Below are 27,853 nucleotides of genomic sequence, written 5' to 3'. Positions count from 1 at the left end.
CTTGTAATTGGTCTCGTTCACGAACAGTGATGGCTGGAGTGGATGCCTTTCTGAGCGTTTGCTTTATTCTAGAACTAGTCTTTAAGCCCGTTACATTAACGGGTGCTAGAATAGATGTGTCTGTCTTTCTCTCTGTCTCCTTAGCCGCTGTCTGTCTTTCTTTTTGTCTCTCTCCTTGGCCGCTTTCTGTCTGTCTATCTTTTTTTCTTTGTTTCTCTCTCTTTGGCCGCTGGTTGTCTTTCTGTCTGTCTCTCTGGCCCCCTGTCTGCCTGTAATTCTTTCTGTCTGTGTCTCTCCCTGGCCCCCTGTCTGTTAGTCTTTCTTTCTTTCTCGCTCCTTGGCTGCTGTCTGTCTCTCTGGCTCCCTGTCTGTTTGTCATTCTTTCTGTCTGTGACACTCCCTGGCCCCTTGTCTTTCTTTCTCGCTCCTTGGCCGCTGGCTGTATGTCTGTCTGCGTCTCTCCCTGGCCCCTTGTCTGTCTATCTTTCTTTCTGTCTCTCTCTCTCCTTGGCCGCTTTCTGTCTGTCTTTCTTTCTGTCTCTCTCTCTCCTTGGCCGCTGTCTGTCTGTCTTTTTTTCTTTGTCTCTCTCTATTTGGCCGCTGTCTGCTTTTCTGTCTGTCTGTCTAATTCTTTCTGTCTGTGTCTCTCCCTGGCCCCATGTCTGTCTGTCTTTCTTTCTTTATCACTCCTTGGCCCCCTGCCTATCTCTCTCTGGCCCCCCAAGCAAACCAAGATTGCTGCTTGTCCCCTAGCACACCCCTCCCCCAAAGCAGCCCCTTTTCCTTCTCCCCCTTCACTTCCCTTTGCAGCAGTAGCAGCTGGATGCCTCGCAGTGTCCGCACCCTGTCGGCTTCGCCCAGGCCGAAGGACACCCTTCTGCCGTTGCTTTCGCCGCATGATGCACGTGATGAAAATCGAACACGGCCACAGAGTTACACATCACGCTGTCGGGGATCACGGCGTTGTAAGTGCGCATGCGCGCTTAGGGTTTTATTATAGAGGATTTCCCCAGATTTCACTAACTGAGATTGAAATAGTTGTGCCAGTGATTACAGTGCATAGCTGTGCCAGAGGAATGACACTTATTTAATTTGTTTTCTATCAAGTTGTCCCCAAAGAGCTCAGAACAGGTTACAGGTTAAACATACAGGGCAGGATTAACCAATAGGCCAAGTAGGCACGTGCCTAGGGCCCGAAATGGTCAGGGGAGCCTGATGAAGGAGGGCATCAACATTGTTTTTTCCAAACGGCGATGGGCCCCTCCAGCATCGATCGGCAACGCAGCCCCCCTCCCCCCCGATCGGCAATGCGCTCTCCATCGACGGAAATTGTAATTGTGCAAGCGGTGCTGCTTGCCCAAAGCTTCTCTCTGACTCAGCTTCCTGTTTCCGCCTGGACGCATGGTGGGGTAGGGCGGGGCAGGGGGGCCCAATGTACTTGTGTGCCTAGGGGCCCTCAACGAATTAATCCTGCCTTGTAAACATACATAGGGCTACATTCACTAAGCAAAGCGATCATGTACCGATCGGTTTGCGAGCCCTTTACGACCAGATTTTCCTCCAACCCGATTCACTAGCGCCTGTAGCAATCCGATCCCGATCGTCCCATGCAAATTAGCCAAGAGATTGATTCACTAACAATTGCTTGGCTATTTTGAATCGGGTTTTACTATTGTCAAATCTGACTACTGCAGATCTGTCGGTAACTGAGTTAACGATAGGTGTGCAGGTTTTTTGACAGGCCTGCCTCTCTTATTTATTCATTATTTTTCCATGGCACAGATATTTTGCGTGTGTTACACATGCAAAATATCTTCCCCTAAAAAAAAAAAAAAAAGAAATGTCAGGCAGACCTGTCAAAAAACGGCCGAGGGCCCCCCTGACAAACGCAATCCCCCCAGCGACCCACAAACAGCAGGAGGGATGCCCACTCCCTCCTGCCACCACCTGACGCTGCCCTCCCTGCCCGCCCGAATATGGCAGGAGGGATGCCAACTCCCTCCCCCCCCACCGGCATGGCATGGCCTGACACCCCGTTAAAAGTTGGGAGCAGGAGGGGTGCTCAGTCCCTCCTGCTCCATAGGCCTCCCCCCCCCCGACCGGCACAGCTGGGCCCAGCACCCCCGTACCTCCAAGTTGGGAGCAGGATGGGTGCTCAGTCCTTCCTGCTCCTCCGGGTCCAGCGACGCATCTGCCCGGGCCTTAGGTCCTGCTCAAGTGCATCATGTGATGCACAGGGAGGAGCCTAAGGCCCTGATTGGCTCAGGCGCCTCGGGTTCCTCCCCCCTTGAGCCAATCAGGGATTTCCTTAGGCTCAGGTTTTAATATGGTATTTTTGACTTATATTTGTTTTAAGAATTTTAATGTTATATTATGTATACACTTGTTCATTTTTTCAACTGTCACATTTCATGGTTGGAATATTGAATATTTTATGCGTCATTGATTTGTCTCTTTTGAATTTTAATAGATGATGATTTGATGTATAGCACATTATGGTTTTATATTGTTTTGTGTTTGTGTATCATTAAATCTTTAATATTTTATGTATGCTTATGTTTTTAGACTCTTGAGGCAGGCCAGTTTGGCCAAAATATGTACAGGTCGAGTTATTGAGTTTTTGAACTATTTTTGGATAAATAAAAAGTATATTTTATAAGCAAATTGTGTCCACCATTTTTTAGGACATTTCCACTCCCAGTTTCACGTCTTTGAGTTTGTGGATTTGTTTCTCCTATTTTACATTTTATTCAGAAAGGTAGAGAAACAGGCTTACTTATCTCAAATACCACCGGCCTAATTAAAAGGAACATTCGAGTATGCCTCACTGTGTTTACCTGTGTGTTTCATGCTCGGCAAGCTCAGAGGGAGCCTCTTTGGCACAATGCAAGTTTAATCCTTTATTTGCATTTTGCTTAGAAGCCACATGTGTCTTCTATGGCTCTTATGGGAGATCAGCAAAAACAACAACAAAGGTGACCAATGGTGTTCAGTCTCTATTTATTGTGATTGACTCGACACGATCATGTTTCGGCCCACAAGGGGCTTGCCTCAAGAGTCTTGTAGTTAAGTCGTGATAGACAGAATCATAATGCTCTTTTACTCATCATGGAAAATACTACTCCATATAAAACCTGCATATGCGGCTGAACTGCTGACTTGAAGAACCAACGTGTGCTGTTGTCCGTGCCAAAATGAAAATGAAAGGATTACACATTGCCATCCTTCCAGTTTTAGCCACCCTATCCAAACCTCCTGTTTGCTCCCATCTCCCCAAGACCTACCCACAACCTAAATGAGCAGACTTTCACAGTCTGAATTCCACTAACGATGAGATGGTTTGGATAGGCTGGATTGAGCTTCGACGGCAGCTCCAGTAGTTGGAACCTAAGGACAGTACCGGGTGGACTTCTAAGGTCTATGGCCCAGAAATAGCAAAGAAAAAAAAATACTTTAATTGAATCATGAAACTGTAATGCATGTAATTATAGGGTAGACTGGATGGACCGTTCAGGTCTTTTGTCTGCTGTCATTTACTGTGTTAATATGAGGGTTTTCAGTGATATTCAGTGAAATCTTTACGTAGTAACATAGTAAATGACAGCAGATAAAAGACCTAAATGGTCCATCCAGTCTGCCCAGTCATGATCATTATCAAATAATGATTAAACCAACAGTGAATGTGATATAAAATACTTGATCATTGTCTTTCTTAGGCATTTCTGGGACATATACCATAGAAGTCTGCCTGGCACTGTCCTTAGGTTCCAACTACTGAAGTTGCCATAAAAACCCAATGCAACCTATCCAAATCTTGTGTCATTTGCAGGACACAAAAGTCTATGGGAATGTGACCTCTCTGCTTCCAACCAGGTCTTGACTGGGATCCAAAATGGTTGCTATGACCTCTAGTGGTAGTCTCATGGTACTTCCACTAGGAGGCATCCTCTGTGGTAGTACTGTGAGACTACAACTAAAGGTCATGGCAGCCATCTTGGATCCTGGCACAGTCCTGAGTGGGAGCAGAGGAGTAGTGCTTCTGCCTGGGATCCATTGAAGACCCATTGTATCCTTGTCCAAGAACAATTATGGGCTTGCATTTGTATGCAGGATTTGTGGATAGAGAGGGGGGTCAGACTTGGTGGGTATGGCTTTTGTTTTTTTTGTGGGGAGATCAGAAGGTGGAGAGATGTGTCAGATGGAGGGGATTGAAAGGTGAGGTGTCTGGGATTAGGGAGGGGTTCTGCCATGTCAGTGATTTTTTTTAAATTATATTTTATTTTGGAGTTGGTCGACACTGTGATTGATTCATGCATGGACTAATAGCACAGATACCCCCATGTTGTCTGGCACTGCATGTAACATGATGTCCAAGAAGTAAATCTCTGACCTGTACAATAAATAATAGAGCAGATACTAGATTTGACCTCTGCATTTTACTGCAGAGATTTTACTATTTGTGCTAATCTTAGTAGCTAATGCATGGTAAGTGCATGAACTTACCGTATTTAGTGAAGGGCCCCTTAAGCCTATCGTGCAGCTGATTATAGAAATAAAGTAAAGCACAGCCACTGGCACTTTATCCAGGCCCTCAGTTTTCAAAGCCTGCCTCTAACTTTGAAATTGTTCCCAAACTGAGGGCCAGGACAGATGGTTCAGAAAACCAGGGCTGCTCCTCTGCCCTTTGGACCTCCATCATGACCTGTGCCTAGTAGCAGTAGTTAGCATGAGGCCTGTGAGTTAGTGAATGTTCACAGGCATTATTTCTCCTTGTTTGTGGGCTTCCTGCTGAAATGCAGAGTACTGGAATCAGTGCAAACAGACGCCGACTGCTGCCTCGAGGGGGTGTTCTTGCCTTCCTGCTTTCAGGAGGAAGTGAATGAGGGAGAGGAGAGGAGTGGGTGTCTGCTTGTTTATTTTCATCATCATCTGTGACTTTTAAGAGTTAAAATGGGGTCATACTGGGAAACACTGCCCAAAATATTAGTCATAAGAAAAATGAAGCTTTTCTGTGTTTGTACTTTGTATGCTTTCCTCTGCTTTTTACTGGGTAGAAATCTCGTCCAGTCGGACAGCAGCTCTGTGCAGCCCCTCTACCTGATGGGGCGCTCGATAATTTGGGTTGCAGGAGTCCATAGAGCCAGACATGCGGCTTTATAATGATAGAAGAACCTGATTCAAGACATGCCTGTGGGCTCCTGAAACATTTCCAGCTTCTCTGGCCTGCTGTAAATAACATGAAAACACTAATCAGAGCCTGACAATAACTCTGTGTGTGTCTTTTAGAGAAAACATAGGCTAGTCGAAATGTTCTAATTGCAGCTTTTTAGTCCCTGTTAGAATTCTGTAATTTTAAATCAATTTGTGGATTTTCCAAGCAGGAAGTAGTGTGTCCAATTAAAAAGCTGCGCTCTGGGCCAGTAAGGGAGCTCTGCCAGTTTCGGCCTTGGCTGTCAGCGGGCTAAAACCAGTCCATACAGCAGCTGGCATTGTCTGTCTGGTTAACGGTTTTGTTTCCTTTCTAGGCGAGCAGTCCACAGGACCTCCGGCTTTTCTACGAGAAAAACAAGAACTTAATACCCAAGTAAGCATTCTTTTAGTGTTGCCAGTTTCTTCTGGAGGTGAGCACTGGCTGTATTTACACCTGCACAGCTACAGATCAGAAATAGGGACACCTGCATCTCCTGCTCTGTAACTTCCCCTGTATAGCTGAGACAGTGCAGGGCTGAACTGAGATGGTCCCTTTTGGAATTTGCCTAACCCAACTTTGCCTTACCCAATTGTTTAAGAATAGGCCTGGCATATCCTCACAGTTAATTTCATCCCCTGAATGCTTAGCTATTTCACTGCCTGAGCTGACACTGAGCATTTTCTTCTGCTTTCTTTATCCATTCAGCCAAACATCAGTGTCACCCGCTAAGCATTAAATTTGCTTTTTAGCCTTGCTTTTGTTTCCAAAATGGAAGAAAGGATTTTTATAGCTGAAGAAATGGGGAGGTTAAATATTTTTGTTTTCCTTTGTGAACACGTATCAGAGTCAATACTTTCAGCCACACAGTCAGTGTATAATTTGAAACTGTGTAACTTATCCTTCCAACCTAAATATAAGTCTCCTTGGTTGTAGGTATTTTACTTATGGAATCATATGTTGGCAAGAGAATTACAGGAATTCATATAAAATAATGACAGCCCCCACCTGCTAATTTGTCTCATTCCTCCTCCAACTTTTTTCATAGGTTGTATGAAATTTACTCCCTCTCCTATTCTGTGTGTATTTATGGCGGGGGGTGTGAATGTTGGTATATGTATGTTTGGGTATATATATATGTGTGTGTATTTATGGTGGGTTTATATATTTATATATATACCCATGATATATATATATATATATATTTATGGTGTATTTATTGTGGGGTGCAGATGTGTATACATGAAATGTATACACATCTACACCCCGCTTAAGTGCACGCCCTTTGGACCGGGTCTCCACATGTGCTTAAATGGAGTGTGCGCTTAATAGGAGTAGGGGAAGGCTGTAGTTAAGCTGGCTCAGTTTAAATATGGCGCGTGGGCTGCTGGAGCCTAAAGTACAGGAAAGCTATGCCCTACAGCTTGAGCGGAAGCGGAGCACTCACTTTCCCAGCTGTCCCAGCGCTTAAGCTGCTGTGTGAAGCCTAGCCATTCCCAGTCAGAACGTGATTGGATTTAACCGGAGTGAATGTAACGTGAAAGAATAGAGACTGGACCTATGACATCAGTGTGCTTAAGCGGATTGTGTGCTTATCCGAATTGCAAATATCCAGAGTTTACATCCATTGACTTTAATGTATATATAAAAAAAATGGTACCATGGTGGTAGGCTGCGGATAACCGAAGCGTGCACTTAACCGACGTGCACTGTGGTGGAGTTGACTGTACTACTGTTTATCCCAGGACAAGCAGGCAGCATATTCTTAACGCATGGGTGACGTCACCGACGGAGCCCAGGTACGGACATTTTTCACTAGAAGTTTTAGTTGGCCGCACCGCGCATGCGCGAGTGCCTTCCCGCCCGACGGAGGAGTGCGTGGTTCCCAGTTTCTTCGTTTCCGCGGAGCGAAGAAGACGCATGTGGTTTCAACGGCCATTGAAAACATCCTTTTTGCCTTCCCGCTCGCGCTTTTTTCCCGTTATTTCTCTTTTCCCCTCTTCGGGTTCTCTTTTTTATTCGATTCAAAAAAAAATAAATCTCTCATTTTTCTCTATTTTTTGAAACCGGCCCCGGCGGGGCCTGTTGCCAACATACAGACCTCCGGGTTTGATTTTGCGGAGGCCGTGTTTCCATTCATTCCCCCTCAGCCGGGTTTTAAGAAGTGCCAGCGGTGTGCACGCCCGATCTCTCTCACTGACCCACACAATTGGTGCCTACAGTGTTTGGGTCCAGAGCATCGGGCTGACACCTGCACCCGCTGTGCCACTCTTAAGAAACGTACCTTAAAAAATCGGCAGATCCAGCAGAACATCCTTTTCGGTACCGGATCTGCTATGGAACCTGCCGCGACGTCGACGGTACCGCAAAAGATGGCACCGACCATTTCGACGACGCCCCATCCTTCCTCAGGGTCGCTGGCACCAGGTAAGCCGGCTAAGAAGCCTTCCACCTCCCTGGAGCGCCCGCCTGCCACAGTGGCGATGCCGGTCCTCCCGGCCTCACGCCGACCCCGCAAACGCTCCGCCCCGATCTCGGTGAGTGCCTCGTCATCGGCCTCCTCATCACCGGGGCGTGGAGCAGCACCTATGGAACCGAAAAAGAAAAAAGCGGTCCCGGTGCCACCCCTGGATGACCGCATCGCGGCCATACTCCATGACAAATTGCAGGAACAGCTGCAGCAACAACTCCAGCACCTGTTACCGACCCTGTTGGCACCACTTCTTTCGGTGCCAGACCGGCCCGAGCCTCGCACCATCCCACCGGTGTCCACCCCCTCGGTGCCACTCAACACTTCCATGCCAGTCCTCTCGGTTGAACCACCCCGTTCTCATCCTGTGGTACAGACCCGCTCTGAGGTCGATCCTCCTCGGGACCAGGAAGGGCACCGGTCTCCCCGGGACCCAGAACGGCACCGCTCTTCCCGGGAGTCTTCCTCTCCCGGTACCGTCTCCATGCGCTCTGGCAAGTCTCTTTCTAAGACCCGCCACACCGAGCCTTCCACCCCGACATCTTGGCGTGCGCACACTGATATCAGGGACCCGGACTTATGGGAAGAATCCCCACCCGGTACCGAGGAGGATGCATCATCCACAGACGAGGAACCCTCAGTGACCGATACCACTTCCAAACCTGAGCAATCCTCTTTCACCAAATTCCTCAGGGAGATGTCGGCAGCTCTCTCTATTCCTTTAGAGTCCGACTCCAAAAAGTCCCAGGCCTTTCTGGATGCCTTAGACTTTGAACAACCTCCCAAAGAGTTCCTCAAGTTACCCATCCATGACATACTGCGGGAAACTTTTTATAAAAATTGGGAAAATCCACTCACTGTCCCCGGAGCTCCTCGTAAGCTCGACAGATTATACAGGGTCATCCCAATTCCGGGTTTTGACAAACCTCAATTGCCCCATGAGTCTCTCCTAGTTGAGTCTACATTAAAGAAAACTCAGGGCTCCAGTGTTTATGCCTCCACCCCTCCTGGCAGAGAAGGCAAAACGATGGATAAGTTTGGCAAACGCCTTTATCAAAATGCCATGCTAGCCAAAGGGCGAATAATTACACATTTCACTTCTCTTTTTATATGAAGTATCTCGTGCAACAACTATCCGCCCTACAAAAATACATCCCTGAACGCAAAGTTCCACTCTTTCAACAACAAATTTCCAGTCTCCTTCAGCTGCGGAAATTCATGGTGCGCTCTATTTATGATTAATTTGAGCTGACCTCCCGAGCGTCTGCCATAGCTGTTGCCATGCGACGTCTGGCCTGGTTGAGGGTATCTGATCTTGACATCAACCACCAAGACCGCCTAGCTAACGCACCCTGTCTTGGGGATGAACTTTTTGGGGAGTCCCTGGATTCAATCACCCAGAAGCTCTCAGCACATGAAACCAGATGGGACACTCTGGTAAAACCTAAAAAGAAGGCTCCACCTGCTCGTCCCTATAGACCACAATCCTCTTACCAGCGCAGGTTCTCGGCCAGGCCTCTCAACCCGCCCCAACAGCAGCCTCGCAGACCTCGTCAACAACAACATACTCAGGCTCGCTCTCAATCTCACCAACCTGCCAAGCCTCTTCCTCCGTCAAAACCATCTCAGCCCTTTTGACTCCTTTCTCCAGGACATAGCCAGTCTTCCACCATCATTACCTCTTCCTCAGCCAATCGGAGGACGTCTCCAACTCTTCCTCAACCGTTGGGAGGTCATCACATCAGACCTGTGGGTCCTCAACATCATCCGTCACGGCTACTCTCTCAACTTCCAGACTCTTCCTCCAGACAACCCTCCTATAGAGTCTGCGTCCCACTCCTCCCAGTCCCTTCTCCTCCTAAGGGAGGTCCAATCCCTCCTCCTCAATGCCATCGAAGAGGTTCCCACAGACCAAAGGGGTCAGGGATTCTACTCCCGCTACTTCCTGGTTCCCAAGAAGACAGGAGACCTTCATCCCATCCTCGATCTCCGGGACCTCAACAAGTGTCTGGTCAAGGAAAAGTTCAGAATGCTCTCCCTGGCCACGCTTTATCCTCTTCTCTCTCAACACGACTGGCTATGTTCCCTGGACCTCAAAGAGGCCTACACTCACATTCCAATCCATCTGAATTCACGTCGCTACCTCCGATTCCAGATACAGCACCGCCACTATCAGTACAAGGTGCTACCCTTTGGCCTCGCATCATCGCCCAGGGTGTTCACCAAGTGCCTTATTGTGGTGGCGGCCTTTCTCAGGTCTCACAACCTCCAGGTGTTCCCCTACTTGGACGATTGGTTGGTAAAAGCACCTACATCTCCACTTGTGCTACAAGCCACGCAGTACACCATCTCCTTCCTTCATCTCCTGGGGTTCGAGATCAACTACCCCAAGTTGCATCTACTTCCCACACAGCGACTTCAGTTCATTGGAGCCATTCTCGACACCACTCTCATGAGGGCGTTTCTCCCCTCCGACCGCCAATGGACCCTGCTCCACCTCTGCCGCCAGGTGCTCCTTCATCACTCCATTCCAGCTCAGCAGATGATGGTCCTCCTGGGCCACATGGCCTCGACGGTCCATGTGCTTCCTCTGGCACGACTCCACCTCAGGACACCTCAATGGACTCTAGCCAACCAATGGTCACAGACCACAGATCCTCTTTCTCATCCCATCTCTGTGACATCGTCTCTTCAGCAAACTCTTCAATGGTGGTTGAACTCCTCCAATCTTTCCAGGGGTCTACTCTTTCATCTACCCTCTCACTCCATGATCATAACCACAGATGCCTCCCCCTATGCATGGGGAGCTCACCTGGGAGAACTTCACACTCAGGGACTCTGGACCCCTCAGGAGCGTCAACATCACATCAATTTCCTGGAACTCAGGGCCATGTTCTATGCCCTCAAGGCCTTCCAGCACCTTCTCTACCCTCAGGTTCTTCTCCTGTGCACAGACAACCAAGTCGCCATGTACTACATAAACAAGCAAGGCGGCACCGGATCTCCCCTCCTCTGTCAGGAGGCCATCCGCATCTGGACCTGGGCCACGGCCCGCAGTCTCTTCCTCAAGGCTGTCTATATCCAGGGCGAACAGAACTCCCTGGCCGACAATCTCAGCCGCATCCTTCAACCTCACGAGTGGACTCTGGATCCTCCCACACTCCGCTCCATCTTTGCTCGGTGGGGCACTCCTCAGGTGGACCTCTTTGCAGCTCCTCACAACCATCAGCTGCCCCAGTTCTGTTCCAGACTCTTCTCTCCTCATCGTCTGGCACCGGATGCATTCCTGCTCAACTGGACGGATCGGTTCCTCTATGCCTTTCCTCCTCTACCTCTGATGTTGCGGACGTTATTCAAACTCCGCAGGGACAAAGCCACCATGATTCTCATCGCCCCTCGATGGCCTCGCCAACACTGGTTCTCCCTTCTGCTCCAGCTCAGCTCCAGGGAGCCCATTCCTCTTCCTGTGTTTCCTACTCTACTTACACAACAGCATCAGTCTCTACTACATCCCAATCTGTCCTCGCTCCACCTGACAGCTTGGTTTCTCTCGGGCTGACCTCTCCAGAGAATCTATCTCAGCCTGTCCGTCGTATTCTGGATGCCTCCAGGAAACTGGCCACCCTCCAATGTTACCATCAGAAGTGGACCCGGTTCTCCTCTTGGTGTCTGCTGCATCATCACGATCCCACCTCATTGGCGGTGGAAACCGTACTGGACTATTTGCTCTCTCTCTCTCCGACGCTGGCCTCAAGTCGACCTCCATCAGAGTCCACCTCAGTGCCATCACTGCGTTCCATGAGCCTATCCTCGGAAAACCTCTTACGGCTCATCCCCTGGTTTCCCGGTTCATGAGAGGCCTCTTCAATGTCAAACCACCTCTGAAGCCTCCTCCAGTCGTCTGGGACCTGAATGTGGTTTTATCAGCACTCATGAAACCTCCGTTTGAGCCTCTTGCCACAACTTCACTCAAATTTCTTACATGGAAGGTGCTTTTTCTCATTGCCATCACCTCTGCCAGGAGGGTTAGTGAGCTTCATGCACTGGTTGCAGACCCACCTTTCACTGTTTTTCACCATGACAAGGTGGTTCTGCGTACCCATCCTAAATTCCTTCCCAAGGTGGTCTCGGAATTTCACCTCAACCAGTCCATTGTGTTGCCTGTCTTTTTCCCTAAGCCCCATTCTCATCCTGGGGAACAGACATTGCACACGCTGGACTGTAAGCGTGCCCTGGCTTACTACCTTGACCGTACCAGGGCTCACCGCTCATCTCCTCAGCTCCTTTTGTCCTTCGACCCTAACCGTCTAGGCCATCCTGTCTCCAAGCGGACGCTTTCCAACTGGCTTGCTGCCTGCATTGAGTTCTGTTATGCTCTGGCCGGTCTCTCACTGGAAGGTGCTGTCACGGCCCACAGGGTCAGAGCTATGGCTGCTTCTGTGGCTTTCCTCCGTTCCACGCCCATCGAGGAAATCTGCAAGGCGGCCACTTGGTCCTCAGTTCACACATTCACTACTCACTACTGTCTGGATACCTTCTCCAGACGGGATGGGCACTTCGGCCAATCTGTGTTACACAATTTATTTTCCTAATGGCCAACCATCCCTCCTCCCTTTCTGTTAGCTTGGAGGTCACCCATGCGTTAAGAATATGCTGCCTGCTTGTCCTGGGATAAAGCACAGTTACTTACCGTAACAGGTGTTATCCAGGGACAGCAGGCAGATATTCTTACGACCCATCCTCCTCCCCGGGTTGGCTTCTTAGCTGGCTTATCTTAACTGGGGACCACGCACTCCTCCGTCGGGCGGGAAGGCACTCGCGCATGCGCGGTGCGGCCAACTAGAACTTCTAGTGAAAAATGTCCGTACCGGGGCTCCGTCGGTGACGTCACCCATGCGTTAAGAATATCTGCCTGCTGTCCCTGGATAACACCTGTTACGGTAAGTAACTGTGCTTTTTGGCAGGGGCTGGCCTATTGTGGTATGGATATGACTTGCCCTAAGATCAGATCTTTTTCTGCTTATCTATTTTATTTGTGTACCGCCTAATTTCTAAGTGGTTTCCAAGCAGTAAACATTCATAAAAATAACTTTCAAACATCTTATCTGCCTTGAACTGGGAGATAACCTGCAGCCTCCCAAGTAATAGAGAACCATATGCGGGGGTGAACAGTGCCCGGGGGGGGAAGGGTAAAGATGCATAGATGAAGGCCAGAGTCAGGATCTGAAAGCCTTTTTCTTCCATGCCTGTGTGAGCTGGCTCAGTGAAGTCATCTCCCCAAAATCTTTTCATTTGGGTTTGTGAGGTCCTTCTTCCTGACACCCTGAATGTTAGGAATTATCAGGAAAGGAATGGAAAACAAAGATGAAAATGTTATAATGCCCTTGTATCACTCTATGGTATGGCCGCACCTCGAATACTGTGTGTAGTTGCGGTCGCCGTATCTAAAAAAAGATATAGCGGAATTAAAAAGGTACAGAGAAGGGTGACGAAAATGATAAAAGGTTTGGGATGACTTTCCCTATGAGGAAAGGCAAAAGCAGCTAGGGCTCTTCAGCTTGGAGAAGAGATGGCTCAGGGATGGGATGATATGATAGAGGTCTATAAAATACTGAGTGGGGTTGAAAGGGTAGATGTGAATCGCTTGTTTACTCTTTCCAAAAATACTAGAACTAGGCGGCATGCAATGAAGCTACAAAGTAGTAGATTTAAAACAAAGTGAAGAAAATATTTCTTCACTCAATGTGTAATTAAACTCTGGAATTCGTTGCCAGAGAATGTGGCAAAATCAGTTAGCTTAGCGTGGTTTAAAAAAGGTTTGGACAATTTCCTAAAATAGAAGGCCCTAGGCTATTATTGAGATGACTTGGGGAAATCCACTGCTTATTTCTAGGATAAGCAGCATAAAATCTGTTTTATTACCTGGGATCTAGCTAGGTAGTTGGGACATGGATTGGCCACTGTCGGAAACAGGATACTGGGCTTGATGGACCTTTGGTCTGTCCCAGTATGGCAATTCTTATGTTCTTATGATAACTCATGTCCCTTCTGTTATGATCCAACCCTTGGTCAGAGCTTCTAAAAAGACACCTGAGGATTAGTCTTTCTTTTTCTGGTTCTGCTGAAATAGAATATAGAAAGAGGGTAAATCTTTGTCCCTGGGAAAGCCTGCCATATTCTTGGAATTGCAGGGCATTACTTAATGTGTCTGAAGGGTCCATTAGGCACTTCACAGAAGAGTTGGAGATCTTTAAACATAGCCCTGGCAAGACCCTCCGTTCTCATCTTTCCTTCCACGCTGCTCAGCACTTCATGCCACTGCTCAGGCTCATGACCCTTTTAATATATCAGTAAAAGGGTCACACAAGGCACTATCATATGTAATATCAAATGAGGACAGGAGAAACTCTAAACAACATGTGGCATGTGGTGTCCGAGTGCTTGGAGTAACAGCTGGCCACAAGTACACACATCTCTCACCACCTAGGAATGCCAGGGGAATGCAGAGTCATCCTAGGATCTGGCTTATATCTGTCTATCTTTCTCCCAGTCCCCTCGTAATAAGACTCTTTAGAACGAGCAACTGAGTGCAGTTTCCAAGTTTATTATTTCTTTGATATGCTGGCTATCAAAAAAGTATCTAGACCAGGGGTCTCAAAGTCCCTCCTTGAGGGCCGCAATCCAGTTGGGTTTTCAGGATTTCCCCAATGAATATGCATGAGATCTATGTGCATGCACTGCTTTCAATGCATATTCATTGGGGAAATCCTGAAAACCCGACTGGATTGAGGGACTTTGAGATCCCTGATCTAGTCGGTTTACAGTCATTAAAAAGCATTTAAACAAAAATACAGTACAAGCAATTACAATTTATAAAAGGGAGGGGGATACGAGACCATGAGGGACTAACAGGACAAGAAGGAAGGAACAAGAGGTGGTAAAAAAATACATCGAGATTAAAAAAAAATTAAAATATTGGAGGGGGGAGGGAGGAGACAATTGGGAGGGCTTCGCTTTGAGAAAAGCGTTTGGTGAAGAGAGCCTGAACCGAGTCTTAACCAAAGAAGGAAATATTTTAAAAGGGTGGTCTGTTAGTGGCCCCCGACCCTCCTAGAGTATAATGCCGCTGTGTAGTAAATTTTGGCCCAACTACAACCAGGAACCTGATTTCTTAAAAAAATTATAAACAATTGAACTTTGAAGCTTCAGACTGTGAGCGCAATGGAACTTTCAATTGCAAAGAGTCATGGCTATTATTCTTTGCATACTCGAACTTGGTCTCTGATTATGGATAAAGTGGTCTCATTGACTTAAGTTTCTCAATGGAGGAGGAGGGAGGGTTGGGGAAGGGAGTTAGGGGGAGTGGATGGTATTGTTGGGGTGGAGTCCTGAAGAACCTCTCAGTGCTGTTGTTCAAGGGGTTGAGGGTGGGTTTTGAGTGATGTTCAAGAGTGGATATCGGGTTTATTGCTGTTGTGTTGGGAGGTGCATTTTGCATACTTTCAGTTGGAAGACAATTGTATGGTATTAATCTGTATTTTGCACTCGTGATAGAGCTGATATCCAATACTTGCTGTTTTGTATTTTCTTTTATAGCATCCAATAAAAATTTTTAAAAAAATTATAAACAAAAAGACTAAACAAAATAGTATCAGAGTAACAGCACAAAGCTTAGATAACACCACTCTTGTGGAACAAACCTCCCATATTCAAACCACAACCCAAATCCCCCCTTCCCTATCCTGCCCTCACGCTATGCATGCTTCCAGTTAGACGTGCCCACCATGAATTCGTCAATGAACACACACGTACCCTCGTATCCTACCCTCCTTCCGCTGTCAGACGCTCTGGCATTCTTTTCTTCACTGTAGCTGCTGGCGCAACCCCAGTAATTTCCCTCTCCCCCCAACAAAAAAAGAAATTACCACTGATGTTGGTCTTTATTTTTCCTGTTGTGTGAGATTCCAATATGATTCAAGATGGGCTGGTGTGTATCACTGAATTAAACCAGTTCCTTGAGGAATTTACTGTAGGCCACAACCAGCAATGTCTGCTCTGAAAAGAGAAACACCTTCGCTTACACTCCAAAGGATAACCTTAAAGAAATAGTACAATACAATACAATTTTTATTTGTATACCGCCAACAATACCTCCATGAAGTTCACAACGGTTTACATAAGTAATTATGGTGATACAAATTAAAAATTAGTGTTACAATATTTAGGAATTATTAGTAACTAATTGATGAAATAGATAGAAACATTTAAAATTAGATTGCTGGTTAATATTAATTGGTAATGCTTTCCACAGTTTTGCTTCTTAATATGCCCATGTGGAGTTAAAAGTTTATTGTATCTAATATTTGTAATGACTGGATGTCAAAAAGTATCATTGTTTCTTAGGTTCAAAGATGGATTGTTAGAAAATTTAACGAGATGTGGCATATAATCAGGACTTTCTCCAAGCCGTATTTTAAATAGAAAATAATTTATAAAGTATTCTCCCTTCTTTAGGTAGCCAGTGTAATTCACGTAAATAAGGTGTAATCTTATCACTTTTTTTCAATCTGAAGATTCATCTAATGGCTGTATTCTGTAGCATTTGGAGTCTTTTTATTATAAATTTAGGGCAATCTAAAAAGGTGACCTTGCAATAGTCCAATTGAGACAAAACTAAAGATTGTACTAATAGGCGGAATTCATAATTATCTAAGTACTTTCTAATCCTTCTAATAAATGAAAGACCAAAAGACTTTTTTTTATTAACAAGTTGACCTGAGGTAATAGTGAAAGGTTGTGATCAAAAATTAACTCCTAATATTCTTATTACTTTAACCAGTTCCTTTGTGGTGTGTTTAACCCTACCTTTATCTATCATTTAACAACTTTGAATCTGTGTATATTCCAGCATCCCAAGGGAGACGTCCAGTCATCTGAGGCAGCTATTACTAGGTCTTCTCCAGCGCAACCATAAAGACCGCATGGACTTTGGTAAGATGCTTTATTCTACAGATGGGGAAATGGCAGAGATGTCTTGAAAAGATCAGCATAGTGGCATGTTAGAGGGAAATTCTGTACCTGGGCACCTGGTAGGAGCCTAATCTATTAAAAAAATGCAGGCACTTCCCTTCCTTTAAAGCAGGGGTGTCCAACCTTGTGGCTTCCCTGGGCTGCATTGGCCGAAAAAAATTTTTCTGAGGCTGCACAAATGCGCAAATGCTGCAGCAAGACAGAGGAGAGAGCCGGCAAGACAGTAAACACCCGGGGGTAGCAAAGGAAAATACTGCATTACTCTCGACCGGAGCTGCACAAAATACTTCACGGGGCTGCAGGTTGGACACTTCTGTTTAAAGAATGCCAGTGTAACAGTGAAAATAATGTGCCTTTAAGTTTGACACAAGCACTGATAATGCCAGTCTTAGAGCTGGGATAACTGTCTGTACCCAAATTCCAGTGATATGTGCCTAAGTTAAACGTGGGGAATGTGTGGAGCAGTGATTAGAGCCACAGCCTCAGCACCCTAAGGTTGTGGGTTCAAATCCCACACTGCTCCTTGTGACTCTGGACAAGTCATTTAATCCCCCATTGCCCCAGGTACATTAGACAGAGTGTGAGCTCACCAGGACAGATAGGGGAAAAGTGGCATATAAATACTTAAATGAATAAATAAAATAAATATGTGTAAGTCTCACCCGTGCTGCACAAAGAGTTGGCCGACCTGTAAAATAATAACTACAGTCAAACCTTGGTTTACGAGTGCACCGGTTTGCGAGTGTTTTGGAAGACGAGCAAACATTCGCAAAATAGGCACCTCGGAAACCGAGTTTAACTCGGTTTACGAGCGCCAACTCCCCGCGATCCGGCATCCCCCCCAGCGATCCGGCATCCCCCCCGCTCGCGTCCCCCCCGCGATCCTACATCCCCCCTTCCGAGCACCGCAACGACATCGCTTACCCTGATTGGGCACCAGCACCAATGCACAGGAGGTGCCGGTGCCCGAAGATCCTCCCTCTTCTGGCCTGGGCTGGGCTGGGCGGTGTGACGGAGATCCTCCCTCTTCCCTGTGCTGGGCTGGACTGGGCTTTGAGCACCTCCTGTGCTGGTGCCGGTGCCCAATCGGGGTAAGCGATGTCGTTGCAGTCCTCGGGAGGGGGGTGTTGTAGGATCATGGGGGAGGGGGCGACGCGAGCGGGGTGGAGGATGCCGATTCGCAGGGGGGATGCCGGATGGCGGGGGGGGGGGTATGGAGCAGCATTGGTGGCCTCAAGGGGGAGGGGATGGAGCAGCACCGGTAGCCTCGGGGGGGGGGGGGAGGTGGAACGAATCAAAGCGAATTTCCCTTACTTCCTATGGGGAAACTCACTTTGATATACGAGCAATTTGGTTTACGAGCATACTTCTGGAACGAATTATGCTCGTAAACCAAGGCTCCACTGTAAGTAAGATATGCCCATAATGACAGAATAACTCTGAGATGGAATTTTGGTCTTAGAGGCATATGTGCACATTTACACACTATTCTAAAGATTAAAACGTAATAAGGTCTAAATGTTAGTGCATATTGGAGAGAATCATCCACTTACCCCTGGATTCTAGTGTATCGTGACTAAAGTTGTACACGCAAATCTGTGCCCATTGCTGATTTATGTGGGCAACTTACCGTAATTGGTTAAGCCAATCAGCGCCAATAATTGCCCTTAAGCAATTATTGACACCAATTAGAATTTACGCGCGCACAACTTGCTAAATGTATTCTATAAAGTTGTGCGCGTAATCTCAGAAGGGGGAGGGGCTTGAGGGTTTCCTATAAGTTATTTGCATTGTTTTGGAATACGCCTGATTTGCGCCTAAATTAGGTGTGAGCGTTTACACCAGGTATTTTAGTCACAGGAACGGGTGTTACGTGTGTTTTATAAATTGCACCTAGCTCAAGATGCGGTTTACAGAATAGTGCTAAGCATGGGGGTTTTTTTTCGACATGGAATGTTTTGGCACCAGATATTTTTATTTGTTTACCCCCTCCCCCTTTTACAAAACTGTAGCGTGGTTTGTAGCTTAAGAAAATCAAATGGAACAGCATGAGAAATGAGTCCGAAATCGCACGATGATGTCCCAGCACTGCTGCAGGAATAAACCTGCGCCCGCAAGGACTAGAAGGGAGCAGACATTGAAAGGGACTGCGGTTCTGTGGCATAACATAATCTCATGAGAGGTGCAGGCCAGCCGTCTCACTACTATTTCCTGTTTTTCAGATGAGTTTTTCCATCACTCTTTCCTGGATGTGAGCGCTTCCATGAAAAAGTGTAAGTAGAATGGCTGAGCCCCGGCTCCGTTTCCTGGAAAGTACTGGCTCATGTTACACACCGGCCGCTTTCAGCATGGCTTAAACTGTAACTCTGACTAGGCTCTTGGGAATATGGAGGGGGAAGGGAAGAGGAAGATTTACTTTATTTATTTCTTTAATTCATTTTCTATCCCGTTTTCCGCCAAGGAGCTCAGAACAAGTTACAGGTTAAACATACATAACATATATTAAATATGACGATTACAGTACAATTTTATGATACAAGGTTGTGTCCTAATTCTATACATACTAGGGGTCTAATACCAATAAACATAATATAGAGTTTACAGGTTACAATTTGCCATAGTTGTCCTTAACAGTGTAAGTTTTTCAATAACTAGACACACGCTAGGGATCTAATACCAATATACATAACTAGTTTTATAGCCCGTTACATTAACGGGTGCTAGAATATATGTGTGTGTGTCTGTCTTTATTTCTTTCTCTCTCTGTCTCCTTAGCCGCTTTCTGTATTTCTTTCTTTCTTTTGGCTGTCCACCACCACCCCTTGCGTGCTCCCCCTGTCCATTCTCCCTTCCTTTTACCTCCCCTGTGTCCACCATCACCCCTTCACTGCTCCCCTTATCCAGCAGCAGCCCTTCTCCCTTTGTTATACCTCCCCCCTGTGGAGGGTGAACCAAAATTCTCTTCAAAACTGGAGCAACTTTCATTATATTTGGGGGGGCAGCAGTCTAATCTGCAGTAGAAATCCGCGTATTTCATGTAATATTTGGAGAATTGTTGCCAGAATGGAGTAGTAAAATTATTCCAGGCCATATCTACCCTAGGTTCATCTTTGAGTTGGGCAACTGGGTAGTTCAAATGGTTGGTTGTGTAGCCCGTTAGTTTGGATCTCAAATTGTTGATTTTGTTGTTGAAAAATTCAGCCAGGTCGTCTGCAGACGGTGGGGAGTCTAGGGTAGAATATGAGAAGGCTTGTATATCGTAGAGATTGTTGACTAATTCAAAGAGATTTCTACTGTTGGTGTTAGGAGATCCAATTTTTGGGGCGTAAAAGTTAGTGCGCTTCTTTATTATTAGTTTTTTGTATTCTTTTAATTTTTGTCTCCAGTTTGACCTCCCCACACTGTCCCCTGATTTCAACCATTGTCTTTCTAGTTTCCGTAACTCCCGTTTCACATTTCCTAACTCGGTTTCGTACCAGCCATCCAGATTCTTATTTCTTATTTTTCTTAGATTAGAGGGGGCCATTTTGTTAAATATCTGCATACTCATGTAGGTCCAAGAGTCTGCCGGAAAGTCTGAACTAGAAGTTGTGTCATATGGTGACCAGAATTCTACTGGGTTCACCCTACCTCTGCTAGCTACCATTTTCTTAGGTCTTGTTACCTTCTTGGATTTGGTTGGGGAGCGTCTTACTTGCCAGCTAAATTGGAAACTACATAACCGGTGATCTTACCATAGAGAGTCGGTCCAAATGGCTTGATTCCAGTAAATCTTGGGATTGACTAGTTCTTTGGAGGAGAAAGTGACTAGATCAAGCTGGTGGCCTTTTTGATAGGTCTTTTCTGGGGGCGGCACAAAGAAGTCTAGTGAAGAAATGAAGGATAGTAGATCTTTGGAGTCACCCTGCTCTGCCTGTTCTAGGTGAATATTTAAATCACCTGTCAGTAGGTTGTGTGGACCTAGTGTAGAGTTTGTAAGGGGAAATTTGTTGAAAATGTCTTTGGCTGCAGGCCATTTCTTAGGAGGAATGTAGAATAAGGTAATTATTAGAGCATCTTCTAACTGATCTGTCCAGAGTTTACAGGAGAGGATTTCAAGGTCCACTGAGGAATTTGAAGCTAGGATTGTATGGTTGCAAGGTTAACCATACATAATATATAGTCAAAATGGGATACAAATTGATATACATATAATAAAGATTGCTCATCCTGAATTTATACACACAAATTGAATTTGGTTTAACATATATTTGATTGGGAAGTATAGACTGATGATCGTTAATTGGGAAGTATAGACTGATGATCGTTAAAGCTGATAGGCAGAAGTTCAGCAGTCTTTTCTTTTTTGTGGAGTTCTCCGGCGATTTTGGACACAGCTGTTATGCGTGTTTTGTGAGTGTGTATGTCCCATGCCTATGGCCACTCTTGCAGGCTTTAAAATTCAAGCCTAAGTGCTCCTACCTGAAGTCACCCTCCTGCTACCTACTCAGACCTTCTAGAAAATTTTGCATGCTGAAAGGTGGGCGTTCCTTGCTGTGATTTCATAGAGTGCTCATTTTAATACTAATACTCTTTGTAATGCATTTGCATCGGATTGTCCTTGGCTGCTACCGTGATCAATAAAAGCCGTCGAAAACTTTTTGTGTATTAGAGGTTGAAACCATTTGCAAGCTTGACTGGATGCAACCAGTCTTACTTTCACGGTAAAGCTTTTGTGCATCTGCCCCTAATTGTGCCATTCTGTGGACACTTAACTGTGCTTTCTCACATACTGCGCCCAGAATGTCTTTGTGAAAATTGGAAGCTATAGGGGTAACTATATAAAAATTTAAAAAGAAAAAGAGAGGGACCACAGAAAGGTCATGACTGAATTTTTTCTTTCCTCTCTCTGTTCCCAGCTGCTCCTGTGCCAATGCCCTCTTACCCTAGCTCAGGTTCTGGGAGTTCCTGCAGCAGCTCCTCCACATCCCACTTGGCATCTCCCTCGGTAAGTAATGCCAGTGGGCGCACTCTCAAACGCTGCCATTCTTAACTACTAGCATTGTTGCTTGTTTATGGCTTGGAGTAGACTCGTTTCATGTGGCAAGCTCCAGGATAAAGCTCTCTGGTGGTTAACTCCGTGATTGCTGCAGATAAAAGTGAGCAGAAGTGCTGGAGCAGCTGGCCAGACTTCTCACATGACTTGGTCATTGGAACATTTAATTTTTGCCAAGTGAGGAGATGAATTTGTGAAATTTGGAAACAAACCACATTTAATGGTATCTGTAGTTGTCTATTAAAGAGCATTAGTTTTAACTAGATTTACTGTGGGGGTCTCTCTCCAGTATTTTTTTTTTTTTTGCTTTTTTATATCTTTATTTAACTCAACAGGATATACATACACCCTCTCAATACTAATGCAGAGCATTGACAAGTTGAGAAGCCCAATAGTAGCATTCTGAATTAGGTAATCCCATTTCACCTTCCTCTTTAGAACAGCATAACATTTGGAGCCCGGCCCTTGGGTTTCAGCAGCGCCATCTAAAACTAGACAACTGTCCATTCAGTACTCTAAATTCTTGCCAGGAAATGGCACAGGGATATGCTGGAACAGATAAAGCAGGTGAAACAGGATAATCGTCTCCCTAAAGGCTTGTCTGTTCTCATTGACCGTCCCTGATTTGACAGGGGCTAGCTGTGCAGATTGGTGGCCAAAACATCAACAATCTGCGCTATGCAGATGATACAACGCTCATCACCAGCAGCAAAGAAGACATGCTGTATCTACTGAGAAAAGTCAAAGCCGAAAGTCATAAAATGAGATTAGAACATAAACAAGACGAAGATCATGAAGATTTTGAGCTTGAAGGCGATAGAATAGAAGTTGTAAAGGATTTAAATTTTCTGGGCTCTTTTGTAAACAAAGAAGCAGCTAGAAGTAAGGAAATACTCCGCAGAATATCACTTGGTCACTCTTCAATGGTGACGGGTCAAAAGCGCGTGTGGACAACTGAGCACAGGGCTTAATCGCGCCGAAGAAAACCCATATTTTAAAGGGCTCTGACAGGGGGTGTGGGGGGGAACCCCCCCCACTCTACTTAATAGGGATCGTGCTGCCTCACGCTGCCATGTTGGGGGGGTGTGGGGGGTGTAACTCCCCACATTATATTGAAAACTTAACTTTTTCCCTAAAAAACGGGAAAAGTTAAGTTTCCAGTATAATGAGGGGGGGGGTTACAACCCCCCAAACCCCCCACAACGCCAGCGCGATCTCTATTAAGTAAAGGGGGGGTTTTTCCCACCAACACTCCCCCGTCGGAGCCCTTTAAAATACGTTTTTTCTTTGGCGCGATGAAGTCCTACGCTCAGTTGTCGGCGCACCTTTGTCCTCACGTGCTTTAGATTATGAACCCTCTTCAATGAAGACTCTTGACAAAGTATTCAAAGGCAAGGAGGTAACACTCCAAACAAAGATCAGACTTGTCCACACACTCATTTTCTCAGTGGTGAGTTACAGATACGAAAGCTGGTCACTACGGAGACAAGACAGAAAGAAGATTGACTCATTTGAACTTTGGTGCTAGAGAAGGATTTTAGGCATGCCGTGACTGCCAGAAGAACTAACAGATCGATTCTGGATGAGATCAAACCGGCTATGTCACGCGAAGCCCAAATGATGACGTTACGACTGTTTTATTTTGGTGACACCATCAGAAGAGAGAGATCACTGGAGAAGGACATCATGTTTTGGAAGATCGAAGGAACCAGGCAAAGAGGGCGACCTGCAATCAGATGACTGGACACATTGAAAACAACCATGGGGATGAAGCTGAAGGACTTTTCTGGACTAGCACAAAACTGATTTCTTTTTAGATTCGTCATTCATCAAGTCGCTAGGACTTGAGCACTAGTTGATGGCACCTAACAACAACAGCTGTGCAGGTATACTGTACACCACCGGTACTGTGTAGTTTGTGTGCTTTTTTTATCAAGAGTGCATAGTTAACCTTACATAAATTGTGCAAGCTGGTAGGGCTCGTAACCCCCAAATATGTGAAAGAAGATACCCTACTGAGATGACCAGTTTAGCAGGTAGAATCCGACGAGACCCCCAACACAAAAAGCTTCAATTTGGCAAAATTAATCCTGTAACCTTACCTCCCCTCTTCGGAACTTGAGCTCTCTCCAAGTTTTCCGCAAACATCTGAAAACCTGGCTTTTCTCAGATATGTAAGTCTCCCTCCAACTTAGGAATCAAGGATACTCTTATATCTTGGCATCCCAAGTCCTCTAAACTTTCTTCACACTTCTATCTCTAACCCTCTGTTGTAGTTCCTATTAGAGAATGACACGGTGACGGTTTACCCGTGGCCACCGCATTTAAGCCGCGGGTCACCGCCGAAAACGGGGAAGAAAACTAGCAGTCGCTGCGGTGACGGGGACAAGGCCATTCACCGACCGCGGAAACGGTGAACAGGTTTGTCCCCGCGGGCCAATGTACCCCCTTCTAGGAACCGCTATTTACCGTATTTTCACGCATGGCATACAAAAGTTTTAAAACATAGTTCCCACCCCGCCCGACGCCCGATTCACCCCCCCAGCAGGACCGCTCGCACCCCCACCCCGAACGACCGCTCGCACGCGCTCCCACCCGCACCCGCGATCGGAGCAAGAGGGAGCCCAAGCCCTCTTGCCCGGCCGACTCCCCGACGTCCGATACATCCCCTCCCCCCGGCAGGACCACTCGCACCCCCACCCCGAAGGACCGCCGACTTCCCGACAATATCGGGCCAGAAGGGAGCCCAAACCCTCCTGGCCACGGCGACCCCCTAACCCCACCCCGCACTACATTACGGGCAGGAGGGATCCCAGGCCCTCCTGCCCTCGACGCAAACCCCCCTCCCCCCCAACGACCGCCCCCCCCAAGACCCTCCGACCGCCCCCCCAGCCGACCCGCGATCCCCCTGGCGACCCCCACGACCCCCCCACCCCCCTTCCTCGTACCTTTGGTAGTTGGCCGGACAGACGGGAGCCAAACCCGCCTGTCCGGCAGGCAGCCAACGAAGGAATGAGGCCGGATTGGCCCATCCATCCTAAAGCTCCACCTACTGGTGGGGCCTAAGGCGCGTGGGCCAATCAGAATAGGCCCTGGAGCCTTAGGTCCCACCTGGGGGTGCGGCCTGAGGCACATGGGCCCAACCCGACCATGTGCCTCAGGCCGCGCCCCCAGGTGGGACCTAAGGCTCCAGGGCCTATTCTGATTGGCCCACGCGCCTTAGGCCCCACCAGTAGGCGGAGCTTTAGGATGGATGGGCCAATCCGGCCTCATTCCTTCGTTGGCTGCCTGCCGGACAGGCGGGTTTGGCTCCCGTCTGTCCGGCCAACTACCAAAGGTACGGGGAAGGGGAGTGGGGGGGGTCGTGGGGGTCGCCAGGGGGATCGCGGGTCGGCTGGGGGGGCGGTCGGAGGTTCTTGGGGGGGGCGGTCGTTGGGGGGAGGGGGGTTTGCGTCGAGGGCAGGAGGGCCTGGGATCCCTCCTGCCCGTAATGTAGTGCGGGGTGGGGTTAGGGGGTCGCCGTGGCCAGGAGGATTTGGGCTCCCTCCTGGCCCGATATTGTTGGGGAGTCGGCGGTCCTTCGGGGGGAGGGATGTATCGGACGTCGGGGGGGGGGGCATCAGGCTTTCAGGATGGGGACAGACCTTCAAGGGGGGACAGTGCAGGGAAGTCAGGGAATTTATATTAATTAATTTTTTCTCTGCGTGTTTTGTTTTTGTATAGTTATTAACTAATATTTAACTAAGTTTTAAAGTTTTAAAGAATGTTTCCTTTATACGTAAATAAAGAAAAGTGAATGGGATTGCAGTGGCGGTGACGGGGCGGTGAATGGGGTGGCAGTGGCGGTGACGGGGCGGTGAAGAGGATGGTGAGACGGGGACGGGGCGGTGACGGGGATGGTGAGACGGGGACGGGGCGGTGACGGGGATGGTGAGACGGGGACGGGGCGGTGACGGGGACCAATTTTTTCACCGTGTCATTCTCTAGTTCCTATTTCTTTTAATGTAAACTGCGCCGAGCTCTACGAATGTGGAGATGATGCGGTATACAAACCTAAGGATTAGATTAGATTAGATCAACCCCAGTTTATCTGTTAGGGCCATCAGTACCATCCCTGACCTGTCCAGCTGTGATAGAAAAACCAGCATATCATCAACACAAATTGATAACTTGCACTGTATGCCCTCAACTGCTGTCTCCCTATATCAAGCCTAGTATCCAGAATCATTTGAGCCATAGATTCCAGAGTGAGATCAAACAAGGTCAGGGACAGAAGATATCTCTACCAAGCATACAATCTATACAGGCATTTCAAGAGAAAAAAATCTACTCTAATTACTAAAATATTCTCTCTCCTTGCTTTTAATGTAGTCTTAATACAAGTGAAAAAACATGATCACTTTCTTATACCAGAGCTAGCAATCTTCAACTGCCCAGGACAATAAGAGGAAAAACCTCAGATCCCCCCGTTTGCCGCCAGCTGTTAGACTTTGCCAGCAAACTTGAAAGGGAAAATCCTCATTGGTTTAAAAAAACCTCAAATCTCCTATCTGTTAATTCAAATTTCTCTTATTTTTAACTTTCCTTATCAAATATTTCCGTCATTTTATTTAAATGATTTACAGACCGGTGAGCCTCACTTCGGTTGTTGGAAAAAATGTTGCTGAAAGAAAGGATAGTGTACTTCTTTGAATCTAATGGGTTACAGGATCTGAGGCAACATGGCTTTACAAAAGGTAAATCATGCCAAACGAACCTGATTGAATTTTTTGATTGGGTGACCAGAGAGCTGGATCGAGGACATATGCTAGATGTAATTTACTTAGATTTCAGCAAAGCCTTTGATACGGTTCCTCATAGGAGGCTGTTGAATAAACTTGAAGAGCTGAAGTTAGGACCCAAAGTGGTGAACTGGGTTAGAAACTGGTTGTCAGACAGACGCCAGAGGGTGGTGGTTAATGAAAGTCACTCGGAGGAAGGAAAGGTGAGTAGTGGAGTCCCTCAGGGTTCGGTGCTGGGGCCGATCCTGTTCAATATGTTTGTGAGTGACATTGCTGAAGGGTTAGAAGGAAAAGTGTTCCTTTTTGCAGATGATACCAAGATTTGTAACAGAGTAGACACCGAAGAGGGAGTGGAAAATATGAAAAAGGATCTGCAAAAGTTAGAGGAATGGTCTAATGCCTGGCAACTAAAATTCAATGCAGAGTAATGCATTTGGGGATTAATAATCAGAAGGAACTGTATATGCTGGGAAGTGAGAAACTGATATGCACGGATGGGGAAAGGGACCTTGGGGTGATAGTGTCTGAAGATCTAAAGGTGAAAAAACAGTGTGACAAGGCAGTGGCTGCTGCCAGAAGGATGCTGGGCTGAATAAAGAGAGGCGTAGCCAGTGTTGATGCCCCTGTACAGGTCATTGGTGAGGCCCCACTTGGAGTATTGTGATCAGTTTTGGAGACCATATCTGGCGATGGACGTAAGAAGACTTGAAGCGATCCAGAGGAGGGCGACGAAAATTATAGGAGGCTTGCGCCAGAAGACGTATGAGGAAAGACTGGAAGCCCTGAATATGTATACCCTAGAGGAAAGAAGGGATAGAGGAGATACGAGTCAGACGTTCAAATGCTTGAAGGGTATTAACGTAGAACAAAATCTTTTCCAGAGAAAGGAAAATGGTAAAACTAGAGGACATAATTTGAAGTTGAGGGGTGGTAGATTCAAGAGCAATGTTAGGAAGTTCTACTTTCCAGAGAGGGTGGTGGATGCCTGAAATGCGCTCCCGAGAGATGTAGTAGAGAGGAAAACGGTGACTGAGTTCAAAGAAGCGTGGGATGAACACAGAGGATCTAGAATCAGACAATAATATTAAATATTGAACTAAGGCCAGTACTGGGCAGACTTGCACGGTCTGTGTCTGTATATGGCCGTTTGGGGGAGGATGGGCTGGAGAGGGCTTCAATGGCTGGGAGGGTGTAGATGGGCTGAAGTAGGTTTAGACGGAGATTTCAGCAGTTGGAACCCAAGCACAGTACGGGTAGAGTTTTAGATTCTTGCCCAGAAATAGCTAAGAAGAAAACAAATTTTAAAAAATTTAAATTGAATCAGGTTGGGTAGACTGGATGGACCATTC

The 27,853-nt window shown here is 46.8% G+C and overlaps 1 protein-coding gene across 1 annotated transcript in view; it reads left to right on the top strand.

Annotated features, from left to right (window-relative positions):
* The window catches only part of ULK1 (unc-51 like autophagy activating kinase 1), a 176,226-nt gene that overhangs the window by 101,536 nt on the left and 46,837 nt on the right, over window positions 1–27,853 (top strand). Inside the window, exons 9-12 of the mRNA XM_033957048.1 lie at window positions 5,526–5,584; window positions 16,567–16,649; window positions 18,911–18,961; window positions 21,587–21,675. Coding sequence (XP_033812939.1) covers window positions 5,526–5,584; window positions 16,567–16,649; window positions 18,911–18,961; window positions 21,587–21,675 — 282 coding nt within the window. The remainder of the gene's footprint in view (window positions 1–5,525; window positions 5,585–16,566; window positions 16,650–18,910; window positions 18,962–21,586; window positions 21,676–27,853) is intronic.

This window comes from Geotrypetes seraphini, chromosome 8, assembly GCF_902459505.1.
Source record: "Geotrypetes seraphini chromosome 8, aGeoSer1.1, whole genome shotgun sequence".
NCBI classification, from domain to species: Eukaryota; Metazoa; Chordata; class Amphibia; order Gymnophiona; family Dermophiidae; genus Geotrypetes; species Geotrypetes seraphini.
This window is presented reverse-complemented; position numbering and strand designations above follow the sequence as displayed.